The sequence below is a fragment of the Ranitomeya imitator genome, chromosome 2 (assembly GCF_032444005.1).
Source record: "Ranitomeya imitator isolate aRanImi1 chromosome 2, aRanImi1.pri, whole genome shotgun sequence".
NCBI lineage: Eukaryota > Metazoa > Chordata > Amphibia > Anura > Dendrobatidae > Ranitomeya > Ranitomeya imitator.
Window position 1 is genome coordinate 77,533,663 of NC_091283.1, and position 15,547 is coordinate 77,549,209.

At 43.3% G+C, this 15,547-nt stretch overlaps 1 protein-coding gene across 1 annotated transcript in view; it reads left to right on the forward strand.

The window, feature by feature from the left end:
- The first annotated feature begins 14,248 nt into the window (after nt 1–14,248).
- CD40LG (CD40 ligand) overlaps nt 14,249–15,547 on the forward strand; it is a 33,226-nt gene continuing 31,927 nt past the window's right edge. Inside the window, exon 1 of the mRNA XM_069754491.1 lies at nt 14,249–14,464. Within this exon, the coding sequence (XP_069610592.1) occupies nt 14,249–14,464 (216 nt within the window). The remainder of the gene's footprint in view (nt 14,465–15,547) is intronic.

The following is a 15,547-nucleotide window of genomic DNA, read 5'->3' on the forward strand; positions in this document are numbered from 1 at the left end:
CCTGGCACTTGTACTCCTCTAATCACTTTATCTTTCCTCAACATACAAAGCAACGGTTCAATCGCACAAATAAAAACCACAGGAGACAAAGGACAACCTTGTCGCAAACCTGAAAAAACATTCACTCTTCTACCCACAGAACCATTCATCAAAACACAACTATAAATGTCTTTATATAAGCTCCTCACCCTCCAAACAAAATCAGGCGGAAACCCCATTCTCAATAATACCCGGAACAAAAAACTATGTGATAACCGATCATACACCTTTTCAAAGTCCAAACTCAAAACAAATACACTCTTCTTCCGACTCATACAGTCCCACAAACAATCTCTCAACATACACACACACTCATGTATACGTCTCCCAGGTACTGCACAACACTGTTCATCCCCAATCACACTCTCTATCACATCACACATCCTATTCGCCATTACTTTCGCATAGATCTTATAATCGCAATTCAACAACGTTATCGGTCTCCAATTTTTTAAACTCTTCAAAGCTCCTTTTTTAGGTATTAACACAACCATACCTGCACGCATACTCTCAGCCACCTCCATACTAGACCACATATACTTACACACATCCACAAAATCCTTACCAATCACATGCCACATCACCCTATAAAACTCTATAGGAAGACCATCCTCTCCTGGAGTCTTATTTAACGCCATGCTATTCATTACCTTCCATACCTCATCACCTGTCAGCTCACCCATCACTCTCTCTCTCTCCATCTCACTCAATTTATTTTCTAATACACTTAGTACATCCTCCTCCAAAGCCTCATCCCTCCACTTCACTGCATACAGCTCCTCATAAAACTTAGCCACATGTTCACACATATCCTCCCCACTTACCTCTCTTCCATCCTCTGCATTCAAAACACCCATACTCTGCTTTTTCCCAAAAACCTTTTTAAAGAAAAACCTCGAACACCTTTCATCTTGCTCCATTCTATCAATTTTTGCCCTAAAAATAATACTCTTCCCTTTCTCTTCCAAAAACTCTTTAATTTCTTTTTTAACCTTTTTTATCCCCTCCTCCACCTCCATTCCTCCTTCCCTCAATTTATACAATAAACATAAACGGGCATTCAACTTAACAAACTTTTCCCTCTTAATTGCCGCAAATTCATACCCCATACTTTTAAAAAACTTTTTTGTCTGCCTCTTAACCCAATCCCACCACTCACAAACATTCCCAAAACTTTCCTTACTTTTACACCACTGTTCATACTTTCTCACATACTCCTTCCTCACAGCTTCATTTTCCAACAATTTCACATTTAATTTCCACAAACCCTTTCCAAACACACCACTAACATTAATATCTAACTCGCACAACACACAAACATGGTCCGAAAAAACGACCCTATCCTGCTTATATCCAACAGGAATAATATTTTTAGAAATAAAACAATAATCCAACCTGGACTGTGCTCTTCCACTATCAGAAAAAAAAGGTATCTAACAAAGGGTTAACCTTACACACACGCTGCATATCACTCAAATCAAAGTCAGTAACTAACTCCAGCAAAACTTTTCCAGACACATCCACATTCACTCCCCCCACATCACAATTCATATCACCCACAATCACCACAGGCACTCTTCCTGGAACAAAAAGCTTCACTTTTTCAAATAATAACTTACGCTCATTTTTTTCTACTGGCGCATAAATATTGATAACACAAAACTTAGCATTTTTATATTCAAAATTTGCTAAGATACACCTCCCCACCTCCACCACCAAATAATTATTCAAAACAACCTCCTGCCCCTTAACTAAAATACCCACACCATAATTTCTATTATTTGCACTACCAGACCACACAGACGCACCATAAGACCACTCATCCCCTTTCACACCATCCACAATCCCACATTCTTGCAAACAAAAAATAGATGCACTCTGCATAGCTAAAAAATCCAAAATTGCTGCTCTCCTCCTCGCTTTCTTAAAAACTCTCACATTTTGAGAAACTATAGAAAAACCCATACTATAAAAACAAAAAAACAATGCAAAAATTACCACAAAACTACACACATTACACAAAAAGCCCTTGACAAAGGTCAAGACTCACAGAAAGGAGAGAAAAAAAAAAAAAACAGATCCACTGAGCTTTCATTTTACCCAGTATCACCATTGTCCTCCTCTGCCATTTGGACTGAACAGCAAGTCTCTGAACCACTAACCCCTTCGTGCTCACTCCATTTTTTTTTAGCTGGCCCAATTTTCCTCTTAGGCATACTACTGCATGCCTCATCACTTTCCCCATCCTCCTCCCTCTGACACTTATTCGCACCCCTGTCCTGATCTGAAGAAAGCCCTCTAATATTCTGAGGATCTGAGGGGTGCACAGGGCTCTCAGCTTCAGAAATACGCACGTCTTCCTCCGTTGCATCCATTGCTTCCTCAAGAGAAAACATTTCAGGCACAGTAGAGTCATCATCTTCTTCCTCATCTTCTTCCTGATCTTCTTCCTTCTTCTTAAACCCCTTCTCTACTTTTTTTGCCGCCAACCAAAACTCCTTATCTTCCTTCTGTGCATCACTCATAGTACCACGGGGTGCTAGCACAATGTCATCTGGAGTCACAGAGCGTCTTTCCCTCTCCCTCTCCCTCCTTTCCTCTCTCTCCATTCTTTCAGTTTCCTTCCTGATAGTCGCCAACCTCCTCCTTCTCTCCTCCTCCTCTCTCCATTCACTCTCTGAGCGTCTAGGCGCCCTCCACGGACAATCCTTATACATGTGGTCACTACTACCACACACGTCACAGGTCTTAGCCATCGGGCAATCACCAGCCATATGCCCCTCCTTCTTGCAGTTTCGGCAACACTGCCCCTTCTGGCAGTCTGCCTGGACATGTCCAAAAGAGAAACATCTCCTGCAAAACAGAGGCTGCCCAGGGTACGTGAGGAAACCCCTATGCCCTGCCACAGAGAAGTTCGCCGGAGGGTGTCTGAACCCACCCACACTGCCAGGATCTCTTCTGAACCTTACACGATATTTGTATCGACAATTGAAGATTCCTAAACAGTTCACTTGCTTCTCTCCCTTTGAAACAAAGTCACAATACTGTGAGAGGAAGCTCTCCAACAATGCAGGTTCAGTAAAGGGGTTATAGACAGTGATAGTCACCTGCCTTTCCTGAAGACCAAACAGTGGTTCACATTTGACTCCCTTCAAACAGGGATCTCCGGCATGATTCCGAAACCACTCATAGACATTCAGGCAATAATGCTCCGACATAAAAGTAACATCGTAGTTACCTTGATTAGGGAACTCATTGATGCTATAGATGTTCTCCCGCTTTCCTCCAGCCTTTTAATAATAATAATTTTATTTATATAGCGCCAACATATTCCGCAGCGCTTTACAAATTATAGAGGGGACTTGTACAGACAATAGACATTACAGCATAACAGAAATACAGTTCAAAACAGATACCAGGAGGAGTGAGGGCCCTGCTCGCAAGCTTACAAACTATGCTCAATAAGGTCACGTACAATAAAGACCACGCTGTTCCTTGCCCGGATAGATGGCTCCAACGTCACTCGGATGGTGTTCTTCACATAACTCATCTTCAAAGCTGTCGGTACAAACGACCACAGAAAAAAACAGAATTCTCTGCAAAAGGGTCTGGATTGCTCCAGAAAACCTCACTCCAGACAGCTGTTTCGGGGTTTTTGCCCCTCATCAGTGTGGAGTAGGAATCTGGCTATTAGGAGCAGTGCCTAGTAAAAAGGCTATAAAGGCACAGATGATTGGCCTCGGGGAGACCAAAACATCCAACACTGCGGAGACACCATCACGTGTTTCTCAACGCAGTGATTCCAGAACACTGCCCCCATCCCTTGTGGGAAATATGCAGATGCATGTAAAGAAGCTGCGGAGACACCATCACGTGTTTCTCGACGCAAGCAGTGAATAGCCAGGCCTTTCCCCGGGAAGGAACAACCACGGGAAGGGCAGCATCCTATGAAGGAAAGCCACCTATGCCAAGCATGGTATCCATCCACAGACAGCTGTTTCGGGGTGTTTGCCCCTCATCATTTTTACTAGGCACTGCTCCTAATAGCCAGATTCCTACTCCACACTGATGAGGGGCAAACACCCCGAAACAGCTGTCTGTGGATGGATACCATGCTTGGCATAGGTGGCTTTCCTTCATATGATGCTGCCCTTCCCATGGTTGTTCCTTCCCGGGGAAAGGCCTGGCTATTCACTGCTTGCGTCGAGAAACACGTGATGGTGTCTCCGCAGCTTCTTTACATGCATCTGCATATTTCCCACAAGGGATGGGGGCAGTGTTCTGGAATCACTGCGTTGAGAAACACGTGATGGTGTCTCCGCAGTGTTGGATGTTTTGGTCTCCCCGAGGCCAATCATCTGTGCCTTTATAGCCTTTTTACTAGGCACTGCTCCTAATAGCCAGATTCCTACTCCACACTGATGAGGGGCAAACACCCCGAAACAGCTGTCTGTGGATGGATACCATGCTTGGCATAGGTGGCTTTCCTTCATAGGATGCTGCCCTTCCCGTGGTTGTTCCTTCCCGGGGAAAGGCCTGGCTATTCACTGCTTGCGTCGAGAAACACATGATGGTGTCTCCGCAGCTTCTTTACATGCACCATAATATAAAGAGTTTACATTATTCATGTCAGGATATACAGGTGATACAAAATTCATGACACTAAAGGAATAAATTACATGGTTGTGTTGTAGGTGTCAACAAATTCAGCCATCATCCCTGAAGTGTGTTTCTCTGTGTAAGTAAAGAGCTTATTAATATATGATAACTGTGAAGACTCTGGGTTCATCTATTGAAATCACGATGTTCCTATTAATAAGCAAGTTTCTGATTATCCACATGCCCCAACCTCCTTAAAAAGGATATACAAGGATTCACTCCAGCCCTGATTAGCTACATCTTACATCATCTAATCAGCAGGACACATTTGGCTAATGCCCTTGTCTGAGTTTAAAGATTATTTCCTTGATACACATTAATGGTATATTATTTACATATGACCTAGACTGGGAAGAAATGTCAGTGGCACCAATTGGACATTCTGGAGTGGATTCACTTAAAGGGTATTTATACTCCATAGTCGAGATGGAGAATTGTTAAAAACACTGATTTCACAATTATCTTGCCCAGCGTCGGACTGGAGCACCTTGGGCCCACCAGAGAAAATCATTCTTGGGGCCCACTGTGTAGCTACATAGAAATAGATACAAGACCACCAATTGTGCGGTAAAAAGCGCTAATATCAGGGTATAATATAAGGTAGTTCACGTCTTAATAATGTAGCAAGGGTTGGGGTAGCCCCCTCACAGAATATAATGTAGCCCCCTCATAAAATATAATGCAGTCCCCTCTCATAGAATATAATGCAGCACCCCACAAAATATAATGCAACCCTCTCAGGTATGACACAGTCCCCACCATAGAATATAATGTAGCACCCCCATAGGGTATAATGCACCCCCCCCTCATATAGTATAATGCCACCCAGCACAGAATATAATGTAGTCCCCTGAGAGAATGCAGTTCCACCACAGAATATAATGCAGCCCCCCCCATAGAGTATACTGTAGCCCCCTCATATAGTATGATGTAGCCCCCATAATATTATGTAGTCCCCTGAGAGAATAATGCAGCCCCACCACAGAATATAATGAAGCCCCCCATAGAGTATACTGTAACCCCTCATATAGTATGATGTAGCCCCCATAATATAATGTAGTACCTTGAGTATAATGCAGTCCCCCCACAGAATATAATGTAGCCCCCCAGGGCCGTATTTAGAGTTTCTGCTGCCCTTGGCACTTTTAGTGCTGCCTCCCCTTTTGGTGAGTATGACACTATTGGCAGTGACTTTGGCAAAAATCGCTGATGTGAAAGTCGCCTTTTGCAGCAGATCGGGCAGTTTTTCTGCATCTGCCGCGTAACGGATCACTTATGGCAACACTGCGTTTGGCCTCATTCATTCCCTATGGGATTTGCGGCACTTGCTGTGATCTGGCAAATGTGGTACCATACCTCCCAACTTTTGAAGAAGGGAAGGAGGTATAAAGTTTGCGGCGCGCGTAGTGCGCCGCGGCAAATTTTAGGCCACGCCTCTGACTAGACCCATTTCACAACTAGTCACACCCATATCCACGTCCCAACCGCAGCCATTTAGCACTGCTGATCACACTGTTTTATATACAATAATTATAAACAAAAAAATATGGCCACACAGTGCTCCATACTGTATAATGACCGCACATGATGCTCAATACTGTATAACGGCCACCACACATGATGCTCCATAGTGTATAACGGCCACACAGTTCTCCATACTGTATAATGACCACAAATGATGCTCAATACTGTATAACGGCCGCACATGATGCTCCATACTGTATAATGATCCCACATAATGCTCGATACTGTATAATGACCACACATGATGCTCCATACTGTATAACGGCCGCACATGATGCTCCATACTGTATAATGATCCCACATAATGCTCAATACTGTATAATGGCCACACAATGCTCAATACTGTATAATGACCACAAATGATGCTCCATACTGTATAACGGCCACACATGATGCTCCATACTGTATAATGACCACAAATGATGCTCCATACTGTATAACGGCCACACATGGTGCTCCATACTGTATAATGGTCACACATGGTGCTCCATACTGTATAATGGCTACACATGATGCTCCATACTGTATAATGATCCCACATAATGCTCAATACTGTATAATGACCACAAATGATGCTCCATACTGTATAATGACCGCACATGATGCTCCATACTGTATAATGGCCACACATGATGCTCCATACTGTATAATGACCACAAATGATGCTCCATACTGTATAATGACCGCACATGATGCTCCATACTGTATAACGGCCACACATGATGCTCCATACTGTATAATGACCCCCCTCCTGTATGCATGGCTCTTCTCCCTCCTATCCCATATACATAGCTCATATTACCCCTCCTGTATGCATGGCTCATATTCCCCCCTGCATGGCTCATATCCCCCCCTGCATGGCTCATATTCCCGCCTGCATGGCTTATATCCCCCCCTGCATGGCTCATATTCCCCCCTGCATGGCTTATATCCCCCCCTGCATGGCTCATATTCCCCCCTGCATGGCTTATATCCCCCCTGCATGGCTCATATTCCCCCCTGCATGGCTTATATCCCCCCCTGCATGGCTCATATTACCGCCTGCATGGCTTATATCCCCCCTGCATGGCTTATATCCCCCCCTGCATGGCTCATATTCCCCCCTGCATGGCTTATATCCCCCCCTGCATGGCTCATATTCCCCCCTGCATGGCTTATATCCCCCCCTGCATGGCTCATATTCCCCCCTGCATGGCTTATATCCCCCCCTGCATGTCTCATATCCCCCCCTGCATGGCTCATATTCCCGCCTGCATGGCTTATATCCCCCCCTGCATGGCTCATATTCCCCCCTGCATGGCTTATATCCCCCCCTGCATGGCTCATATTCCCCCCTGCATGGCTTATATCCCCCCCTGCATGGCTCATATTCCCCCCCTGCATGGCTCATATTCCCCCCCTGCATGGCTCATATCCCCCCCTGCATGGCTCATATCCCCCCTGCATGGCTCATATCCCCCCCTGCATGGCTCATATCCCCCCCTGCATGGCTCATATCCCCCCCTGCATGGCTCATATCCCCCCTGCATGGCTCATATTCCCCCCTGTATTCATTCCCCCCCCCCCCCCGTTCCCCCGTCCCTCATACTCACCTGTCTTCCCACTGCACGGCCGTGCCGACATCCCTCGCGCTCTGTCCCGACTCCAGGCGGCGGCGCCGGCGCAGCACCTTCTTCCTGCTTGAGCGGTCATGTGACACCGTTCATTAAGATCATGAATATGCGCATATTCATGATCTTAATGAGCGGTGTCACGTGACCGCTCGTGCAGTGCAGACGCCGAGACCATCGCTGGAGCAGGCAGGGTGAGTATTCAAGGCGAGCAGGCGAGCGGGCGGGCGGCGGCGGGGGGGGGGGCCCTGGAGCGGGGGGAGGGCACTGGAGCGGGGGGAGACCCTGCCAGCAGATGCCAGTGTCAGGGCCCACCGGAGGATCCTCCGGTTCCCCGGTGGGCCAGTCCGAGCCTGATCTTGCCATGCAAACAGGCTGCCAATTACTTGGTGAATGAGCAGAACACTCGTTCATCAGGTGAACTATTCTTTTGTACAGCATAAAAGATAATCTCTCTTGACGGTGCATTATCTAGAGTACGCAGGGCTCACAGCGCCGAAAACGATGGCAGCCTATATGCACTGAGCGAGCTATACTCGATCGTTTACTTTAGTCTGCCTGTGAAAACAGCCATTCAAACAACCATCAAACAGTAAACGTTTACCGATCAGTGGTCATATTATGCAGCCAGCGGATCCCTGTGGCTACATGCGCCGCAATTGTAGCTTAATTTGTGCAAAAAGAAGTCTTGTATGTCTTATACCACATTTATTATGGGTCTTAAAGAAGGGGCGGATTAAAAGTAGTGAGAGCCCTGGCAGTTTAGACGGTGTGGGACCCCCCAGTACCTGATGTATTGCATGACGTTACATGATTCCCTTGAGAGATCATGTGATAGGTCATGTGATTAACACACAGGTGCTCTGGTACACATCTGCAGATGCAAAACTGTAGAGACAGCGGCGAACCTCGCACATAATAGAGGATACTATGTAATAAGAAACTGCGCTATATATATATATATATATATATATACATATATATATATACAGTGGGGCAAAAAAGTATTTAGTCAGTCAGCAATAGTGCAAGTTCCACCACTTAAAAAGATGAGAGGCGTCTGTAATTTACATCATAGGTAGACCTCAACTATGGGAGACAAACTGAGAAAAAAAATCCAGAAAATCACATTGTCTGTTTTTTTAACAATTTATTTGCATATTATGGTGGAAAATAAGTATTTGGTCAGAAACAAAATTTCATCTCAATACTTTGTAATATATCCTTTGTTGGCAATGACAGAGGTCAAACGTTTTCTGTAAGTCTTCACAAGGTTGCCACACACTGTTGGTGGTATGTTGGCCCATTCCTCCATGCAGATCTCCTCTAGAGCAGTGATGTTTTTGGCTTTTCGCTTGGCAGCACGGACTTTCAACTCCCTCCAAAGGTTTTCTATAGGGTTGAGATCTGGAGACTGGCTAGGCCACTCCAGGACCTTGAAATGCTTCTTACGAAGCCACTCCTTCGTTGCCCTGGCGGTGTGCTTTGGATCATTGTCATGTTGAAAGACCCATCCACGTTTCATCTTCAATGCCCTTACTGATGGAAGGAGGTTTGCACTCAAAATCTCACGATACATGGCCCCATTCATTCTTTCATGTACCCGGATCAGTCGTCCTGGCCCCTTTGCAGAGAAACAGCCCCAAAGCATGATGTTTCCACCACCATGCTTTACAGTAGGTATGGTGTTTGATGGATGCAACTCAGTATTCTTTTTCCTCCAAACACGACAAGTTGTGTTTCTACCAAACAGTTCCAGTTTGGTTTCATCAGACCATAGGACATTCTCCCAAAACTCCTCTGGATCATCCAAATGCTCTCTAGCAAACTTCAGACGGGCCCGGACATGTACTGGCTTAAGCAGTGGGACACGTCTGGCACTGCAGGATCTGAGTCCATGGTGGCGTAGTGTGTTATTTATGGTAGGCCTTGTTACATTGGTCCCAGCTCTCTGCAGTTCATTCACTAGGTCCCCCCGCGTGGTTCTGGGATTTTTGCTCACCGTTCTTGTGATCATTCTGACCCCACGGGGTGGGATTTTGCGTGGAGCCCCAGATCGAGGGAGATTATCAGTGGTCTTGTATGTCTTCCATTTTCTAATTATTGCTCCCACTGTTGATTTCTTCACTCCAAGCTGGTTGGCTATTGCAGATTCAGTCTTCCCAGCCTGGTGCAGGGCTACAATTTTGTTTCTGGTGTCCTTTGACAGCTCTTTGGTCTTCACCATAGTAGAGTTTGGAGTCAGACTGTTTGAGGGTGTGCACAGGTGTCTTTTTATACTGATAACAAGTTTAAACAGGTGCCATTACTACAGGTAATGAGTGGAGGAAAGAGGAGACTCTTAAAAAAGAAGTTGCAGGTCTGTGAGAGCCAGAAATCTTGATTGTTTGTTTCTGACCAAATACTTATTTTCCACCATAATATGCAAATAAAATGATAAAAAAACAGACAATGTGATTTTCGGGATTTTTTTTTCTCAGTTTGTCTCCCATAGTTGAGGTCTACCTATGATGTAAATTACAGACGCCTCTCATCTTTTTAAGTGGTGGAACTTGCACTATTGCTGACTGACTAAATACTTTTTTGCCCCACTGTATATATATATATAAAAAGAGGACACTATATAATACAGGACAGCGCTACATATAACAAAAGGGAATGCTATGAAATAAGGGACAGCGCTATATATAATAAGAGGACACTATATAATACAGGACAGCGCTACATATAACAAAAGGGAATGCTATGAAATAAGGGACAGCGTTATATATGGGACGGAACGCTCAGTGTGCATCATTTAAAGAGGTTGCCCAGTCAAAGCCAATAAGACTGCAGTCAGTCTGTGTGACTTCAGATTTTTGAATCCTCTCAGTGCACCCATTGTGCACTGCAGGGATTCACTGGTTTCTGAGTCAGGACCAGAAGGTATGTATGAGTTATACATACTCCCAGCCAGTGGGCATGGACAAGTGTATAGGATAGAAGCTGGGCCCTCTAATCTGCCATGCCTACCGGATGGCAACATCACTAGACAGGGGTACGGCCGTGGCTCTATACAAGTGTATGGAGCGTGGCCGTGCCCACTGGTCAGGGGTATGTGTAACCCATACAGGTATGGACTGGGGCTGAAATTTAGTCCTGGCATTTGAGAACACACAGGCCCATGTTGTCCCCGTCCTCATGAACCAGGATATATTACTAATATTACCCTGGATGGAGGAAAGGAAGATTTTCTACAAGACCAATATTTCTAATGATACCCATGGCCTACTGGGGTAAGTGACAGCGTCAGCAACTTTGTGCTCCATCACAACGCTTAACAGTATGGGTATCTTGAGAACACCGATTCTGTTTACAATGTAGCAGACAAGGCATCCCATGACCAGACAGGCCCTTCGGGCATTTGCCAGATGGCCAGTCTGACCCTGAACCCATACATACCCTCCCTTCCTGGGCCTGAAACTGGCAAAACCCCGCAGCACACAGTGCACGAGCTGGGGGGTTTCATAAGTTTGCAGTCCCACAGAATGACTGCAGACTTACCAGTTTTGACCGGACAACCCCTTTAATAGCCCGTTTAAACAGAAAGACCACAGTAAACAACTGTTGATTGGTAATGGTTTACTGATTGATGGTCAGTGTGGATCCAATAAGTGGGATCTTACCCTAATAATGATTCCTAACTGAGCCGTGGCGGGTGGCACCCTAGGGTCACGCTCCCGCTCATCCACACGAAGCAAGAACAGAGGACACACCGCATCAAGTCCAGCAACGCTCATAGGAACGGACTGCCTGTAGGTGAGTATAATAAAAGCTATATTTTGTTTTATGCAGAGCGCATTGGGGACATATATACAGCATTCTACAGTAGAATGCTCTCACATACAGCTTACAGGTGCTGGCTATACTTTATATAGGAAAAATCTGGTGACAGGTTCCATTTAATCACAACCTGCCCTCCTGGAGGATTAGTAGTGTGGCACAGTTTTTCCGCCCACAGCACGAAGAACATCAGACAAGCTAGCCAATGGATTTTAATGTTTACTCATTCTGCTGTTTTCTATAAACATATAAGCAGTAAAATCCAGACAGTCCAAATTTTTTATCGCTATTGCAAAAATGCTTTGCAGACAAAAATAAATTTACTCACAAGTGTCTGTAACTTTTAAACACAAGGTGTGCCAGGGTAGTCAAGGCCTGTGGAACAAGGGCGGCCAGTCAATAGATTGTGCCACGGAGAAGTCCTTCATCTTTCTCGGATTTGTTGCTTGATGGTCAATAATCTTTTACTTTATATTTTATTCTTTTTGTTGCATGAAGGAAATTCTAAATGAAGTATACTGGAAACTTAAAGGAAGATACTTGGTGGAACGAATTCCTTTGTATCTTTTGTGATTAGCCAGTCCACAACAGGAGTTGGCATTACCATTACCCAATCTAACTACCAGAGATACAGAAATAGGCATGGTCATCTTAAACATTATTTTGTCCATATTGACTGATCTGTTTCCTTTTGTGGCTGTATCTTTGTAAACTAAAATTAAAGTTTGCTTTTGGTTTACCAACCAGACTGTGTGTGTTTCTGTGCCTACTTTCCATTGCCTGGTATTGCCCCCTTTACAATAATCACATGATTCTGCTAATGTTTTCTAAATATATTTCATCGTTTCATAGTTTTAAGGTTGAAGGTAGACTTAAGACCATCGAGTTCAACCTTTAGTCTGACAGGTTGATCCAGAGGAAGGCAAAAACCCTATGGGGCAGATGCTAATAGCTCCATATTAGAGGAAAGTCCTTTCCAACTCTACATATGGTAATCAGACTAGTTCCCCGAATCAATGCGCCCTCACAAAAACTAGTACCCATAACTTGTAATATTTTCTAATAATACTGCAACCACCGCGCTAAACTCAGGCTGAAAGAAAAAAAAATTAAATTTACGGCCGGAAGCAATGCTGAGGATGCGGTGCCGAGATGGGGGCGGAGATAGTGTGACATCACAAAAAGCAGGGACGGGTGCGCGAGAGAGACAAGCTGCCAACTAGTTTCGAGGGGTAACTCCCCTCGGCACCGCGTCCTCAGCATTGCTTCCGGCCGGGGCACGCGAGGCGCTGGTGCTTCTCCTGCTACTCACTGGGACGTTACCATCCAGGAACCTCAGCTTCAGGTACTGACCACACAACCTCTGCTGAGCTCATTGAGTGTTGCAACTGGCACCGCATTCAGAGGATCACTTTGCCATCTTCACTGCATGTTTTTTCCTAAGCAGGATTTGGTGAGTGCCAGTTGATTTCCATAGATACTGCTGCAACCTATGTGGTATTCAATAATCTAATGATTTAAGGTACCATTAGTATTATTTGCTCTATTTTTGCTTTATCTATTTATCAGCATTTGGTTTACTACACCGTGGAAACAGTAACGCTCAACCCCACACAGTTACACTCCAGGTGCAGCCTACATGGTCTTATATAAGGAGTAAGTGTATTCCACCAATATCGCTGATAATTCATTTATACGGTCAAATCAGTATATCGATTTTTTTGTATATTTTATTTTACCTTCCAGCATTGGTTTATCACACCGTGGAAAGAGAAACACTTAACCCCACATAGGAACACCTTATACGGTCTTATAAGAGCAGTGAGTTTACTTAACCAATATCTTTAGTAAATTATTTGTACGGCCCCAATCAATATACCGACCTCCTGTATTTTTTTTCTTTCAGTGAATTGCTGTAATTAGGTGTAACCCTTTACCCATAAGAGTCCCCATATAGTACAAAAACAGCCATAACAGAAGTAAGTAAATTTAAATTTATTTTTTTTCTTTCAGCCTGAGTTTAGCGCGATGGTTGCAGTATTATTATTTAGTCGGCAACATTTTTTTAACAGTGTCTTGCACAGAACCTGTTTTAACCACCTGCAGCTTCTGGGGCTTTCACCTTATCCTTTTCAGGTGATTTAGCGCCAGTGTATATACAATTTATATCTTGTAATATTATCTTTTTCAAGAAAGGCATATAGGGTCATCTTGAATGACAGGATACAGTTGAGAAGACCAATATCAAAAAAGACTGAAATGTGGTAAATTTGCCCAGTTTTATTTCTATAAAAATCTTCGTGAAGAAAGAAAATAGCTGTATAGTGACAACTGAACATTTCAATGGGGATGAAAAAAATAGCATTATTTAATGGAAAGACAGGTAAGTGGATTATTTGGATCATTTAAAATATTGTTGAACCCCTAATTTCCATAGGAAAATCTGTCAATGGAACATGTTCTTCAAGAGATTGTGGAATCTAAGTGAAATGTTGTAATGTGTAACCATACTGCACGCTGCAATAAATATTCCAGGAAGTGTGTAGGTCTCACAATCGAGTTGTACCTGTCGCCTCGACTGTTCAGTAACTTTAATGCCATATGCTTTATCCCTCTGCCTGAAGAAGACATCATTCATATGTTGCACAATGATCAACTCTTACAATCAAAGCCCCTCAGAAGATCCATCTCGGCAAAAGTCACCTTCATCCATCATGAAGATATCCCTGTGGATTTTTATTCTTTGCGTGTTAGCACAGATTGTTGGGATCTGTATTTTTGGTGTATACTTCCACATGAAAGTAGATAAGGTAAGTTATGAAATTCACAAACATTTTGGTTATTTTATTGGCTACGCTATGATGAATTTTCTAAAAAAATTTGATATCATGAACCAGCTGAGAACTTAAGAGTTTCATTTATTTAAGAGTTGGAATTGTTTTGGTGATTTCTCAATAGTAAAACTAAAAATGAGACGCAGAAACCTAAATTTCACCAATAAGAAACGTAAAAGTGAAATTAATTTGTGGATATTCTATAGCTTGAATCTTCTCTTTTTTACTTTAAAAGATAAAGTTGATATTGCAAAAATAAGATCTATATTGTATATGTTGTGACACAATTTTGTCTAGTAAAACCTAACTCCTGTAATTTACCACTATATTCATTTCCCCACCTTTGCCTTAATCATAGATGTCCAAAAAGCTGAGAGAGAAGTTTTCTATGGATTCCTTACACTTGTGTTTTTGGCATTCTATTTTGCTACTCAGGGAAAGAAAATCCGCATTGTAAGGAACTTTCCACCAACACCCTATATCTTAGCTTCCTGGACCCCTGAAAATGTGAATTGGAATGTCACATGAAATTCCACTATAGAGAAGAGTTAAGCTTTCACCATAATTTAATTTGCCAGTATTATATTACATTACATCGCACCTAAGTCAACATAGTTTTGCTGCATCCTTTTATATAAAAAAAAATATATACCAATTAAGAGGAAACTCTTATGTCTTTGCCTTTTGGTTTAGAGGACAATTACAGGACATAGAATGGTGTTCAACAAGACCGCTTAATCTAATCTACCGCTCAAGGAAAAGCCTTATTAGCGGTTTAATAGGAAACTAATTAAATAATGTGACTTCTAATTTTCCGGAACCTGGTTCAATGACAATTAGATTTAGGAGAATTTAGAAATGTATATAATAACAAATTCAATTTCATAATATGTTTAAGTAATTAAAAACTATCTGAAGCCTAGTTTTTTTATTTATCCATTTAGAAACAGGAAATAAAGCAGCACCAGTAACATATCAAAATAAAGAAGAGAGCAAACCGTGGTGCAAAGCTTCCAGGGCAGAAGCACTCCAAAAATGGTCCAAATTATAGGGCTTTAA